Genomic DNA, 2,757 nt, shown 5'->3' with positions numbered 1-2,757 from the left:
TGAAAAATATGTAAATTTTTATTATTAATAGTAATTACGTTGATTTGTTAAATATGAATTTGCAATAGAAAAAATATTTTTGTTATACTCATATGAGTAAGATAATTATTTGCATTGGAAAAACTCAACAAATAAAAAATATTACGTTTGTACAAGAGAACACATTTTAATTGGTTGGATATTTTTATGTTTATAACATGTACATTATATATTTATCTATTTTTTATTTTTTAATAAAATTTAATTATCATTCTTTTATGTATTCATTATGTGATTGTTTATATTTTGACATGAACATTCCGTGAAATTACATTCAAAAATATTTAACTTATAGAAAACAAATTGAAATTTGTAAAATTGTAAGATAATAATTTGTAAATTTTATCTCTTTTAAGAAAATGATATGATTGGAATAAAATTAATTTGCAAATAGTATTTTACAATAAATTAAAATAAATTATAAAGAGATTAATGGAGATGTACTAACCTAGTAAAAAAAATTACACGATCATTCAATAAAAATATATCATTTTGTTATATCATATAAATAATTTTAAAAAAAAAATTAATATGATTTAGTGGGATATAATCGTTATTGATCGAAAATGTAAAATTAATTTACACTATCAATGTATCATCCATTTTCTCAATTGTAAAATAATTGTTTAAAATTTAAAATTAAAAAAATAAATTAGTTTATTTAATTACTGAAATAATTTTATACTTTTTTTAATAACTCTTTAATATATATAATATTTTATCATTTACTTATAATCACACTATTTCTAAAAGTAAAAATCAAACAATATTTAAATTAGTTTTTAAAAACAAATCAACCAAATAAATTTTTTCTTTTATTATCTCAAAAATAGTTTTACAAAACAAAACTTCCAAATAAATTTTTATTTTGTTTTCATCCTAAAAACAATTCTTAAAACTAATTTATAAAATAATTTTTAAAAACAAAAAATTGAAATTGAATCAAACATGCCCTTATTAAGTGTAGGGAGAATTACAACGCCTTCCTAAAGTCAATTGAAAAGGCACAGACCCTCTATTTTTAAAAATAGGCACTAATATTTCTAGCACAAAAGTTATAGGCAAAACGTTTGATCCCTATAATTTTCATTACTGTAAGTATAATTTCAATTATTTCAATTGTTATATATTAACTTTTTTTAGTGTGTCAATAAAAAAAATATGTTCATCAATTTGATGAGTAGTTTTAAAAAGTATTTGTTTTGAAATTAGAAGGGTGGGGTGCTGATATTATTTTAATAGACTCTAGAGAGCTGTGTATTAGATATCCATAAACTAAACAAAATCGTCAAATCAAATTACTTTAACAATAAAATCTAAAAAAGCTCATAATTGTCTCCAATAATTATCCAAATTTTATTTTCATTACATTTCAAAAAAAAAAACTATTAAATTTTTCCATTAAAACATCACATCTTCTAATCAAATGATTGATAAACTCCAAACTCCAAGTATGATACATTTGTCCCTTTTATTCTCTTACCATCTCTATCACGACATTCACAATAATACTCAAAAATATGATCATCATTATCATCATCGTGTTCATCTATATACTCATCTGGATATCTAAAATATTTAATATTCTCGTAACATCTTTTCGCCAAATTTTCAGACATTACAAGATTGTAACACATACGAAGGTCAAGAGACTCAAGATTAGGACAACCATCAAGAATGGAAACTAAACCTTCATTCGTGAGCTTGTTTCCCCAAAGTTCAAGATGTTGTAATCCGGACATTGTTTTTGCGATAGCAAATGCTTCTTTGTTGCATTTGAAACCATTGTACGAAGTGCACTTAATTCCTTTGTAGGCTCGATTGAATTTCAGTGTTTTCAAAAGTGGACAATTTTGGCCAATAGCTTCAAGAGATTCTTTGTTTAAATCGTTGAATGAAAGTTCAAGATCCTCGAGTAGAGAAAACTTTTTGGCAGCGTCACTAAATACTTTATCTGAAATTTTGAAGCATTTTGAGATCCTAATGCGTCGTAGATTGGTAGTTCTGAATAATTTAAATCAAAATTAAATTAAAAAAATTGGTTGATTAGAAATAAGAACAAATACTAGGTAAAACAATTCTTAACAAAAATAAAAGAATTTGAATATGAAAACAAAAATAAGATAGTAGTATTATTACCTTTCAGCTAATTTTTTTACGAGTTCATCGGTAACAAAATACTCAACATTAATTTCTTCAACATGATCGCAACCTTGATCAAGAGCATACATACAAATCTTCTCTAAATTATATGGTGAATTGAGACCTTTGATTATTTCAATGCTCCTCCACATGCTAGGGTCCCTACAAATGTTCCTCCATATAGAACACACTTGACGTGCATTCATCACAATTTCCACAGGACCAAGCAATTGAAGTATCTTTGATGTTAAATCTTTGGGAAGTTCAAGCCAATTTGGAACTACCTCTATGAGATCCTCCAATTTCGTTACCTTAATTGGTCTTGAACTTGAAACCATTTTGCAAATACAAAGCTTGATGGCTTAAGATTTATTTGAGTGTTTGTGTGATGATATAGTTTCACATATAAATCTACATTTATATATATTTTCACCTATGAGTTGGATTTAGTTGGAATTAACAACCTCCGGAAGAAAAGGGGTTGCAACGTTTGAGATAAAGTATAGTAGTGCATAAACCTTTTGGCTACCCAAACATAAAAGATATAATTAAATTTTCATCTTTTTGAGTAATAAT

General features: G+C 25.1%; 1 protein-coding gene across 1 annotated transcript; it reads right to left on the bottom strand.

Annotated features, from left to right (window-relative positions):
* Nucleotides 1-1,457: 1,457 nt before the first annotated feature.
* Nucleotides 1,458-2,519, bottom strand: LOC127080148 (putative F-box/LRR-repeat protein 23). The gene is made up of 2 exons (XM_051020479.1): nt 2,179-2,519; nt 1,458-2,043 (listed from the first exon to the last, which is right to left on the bottom strand). The coding sequence occupies exons 1-2, from the start codon at nt 2,517-2,519 to the stop codon at nt 1,458-1,460; spliced, it is 927 nt and encodes a 308-aa protein (XP_050876436.1).
* Nucleotides 2,520-2,757: the final 238 nt, after the last annotated feature.

This window comes from Lathyrus oleraceus, chromosome 5, assembly GCF_024323335.1.
Source record: "Lathyrus oleraceus cultivar Zhongwan6 chromosome 5, CAAS_Psat_ZW6_1.0, whole genome shotgun sequence".
Taxonomy (NCBI): domain Eukaryota; kingdom Viridiplantae; phylum Streptophyta; class Magnoliopsida; order Fabales; family Fabaceae; genus Lathyrus; species Lathyrus oleraceus.
The sequence above is the reverse complement of the archived record's forward strand: the minus strand, read 5'-3'. Positions and strand labels throughout refer to the sequence as shown.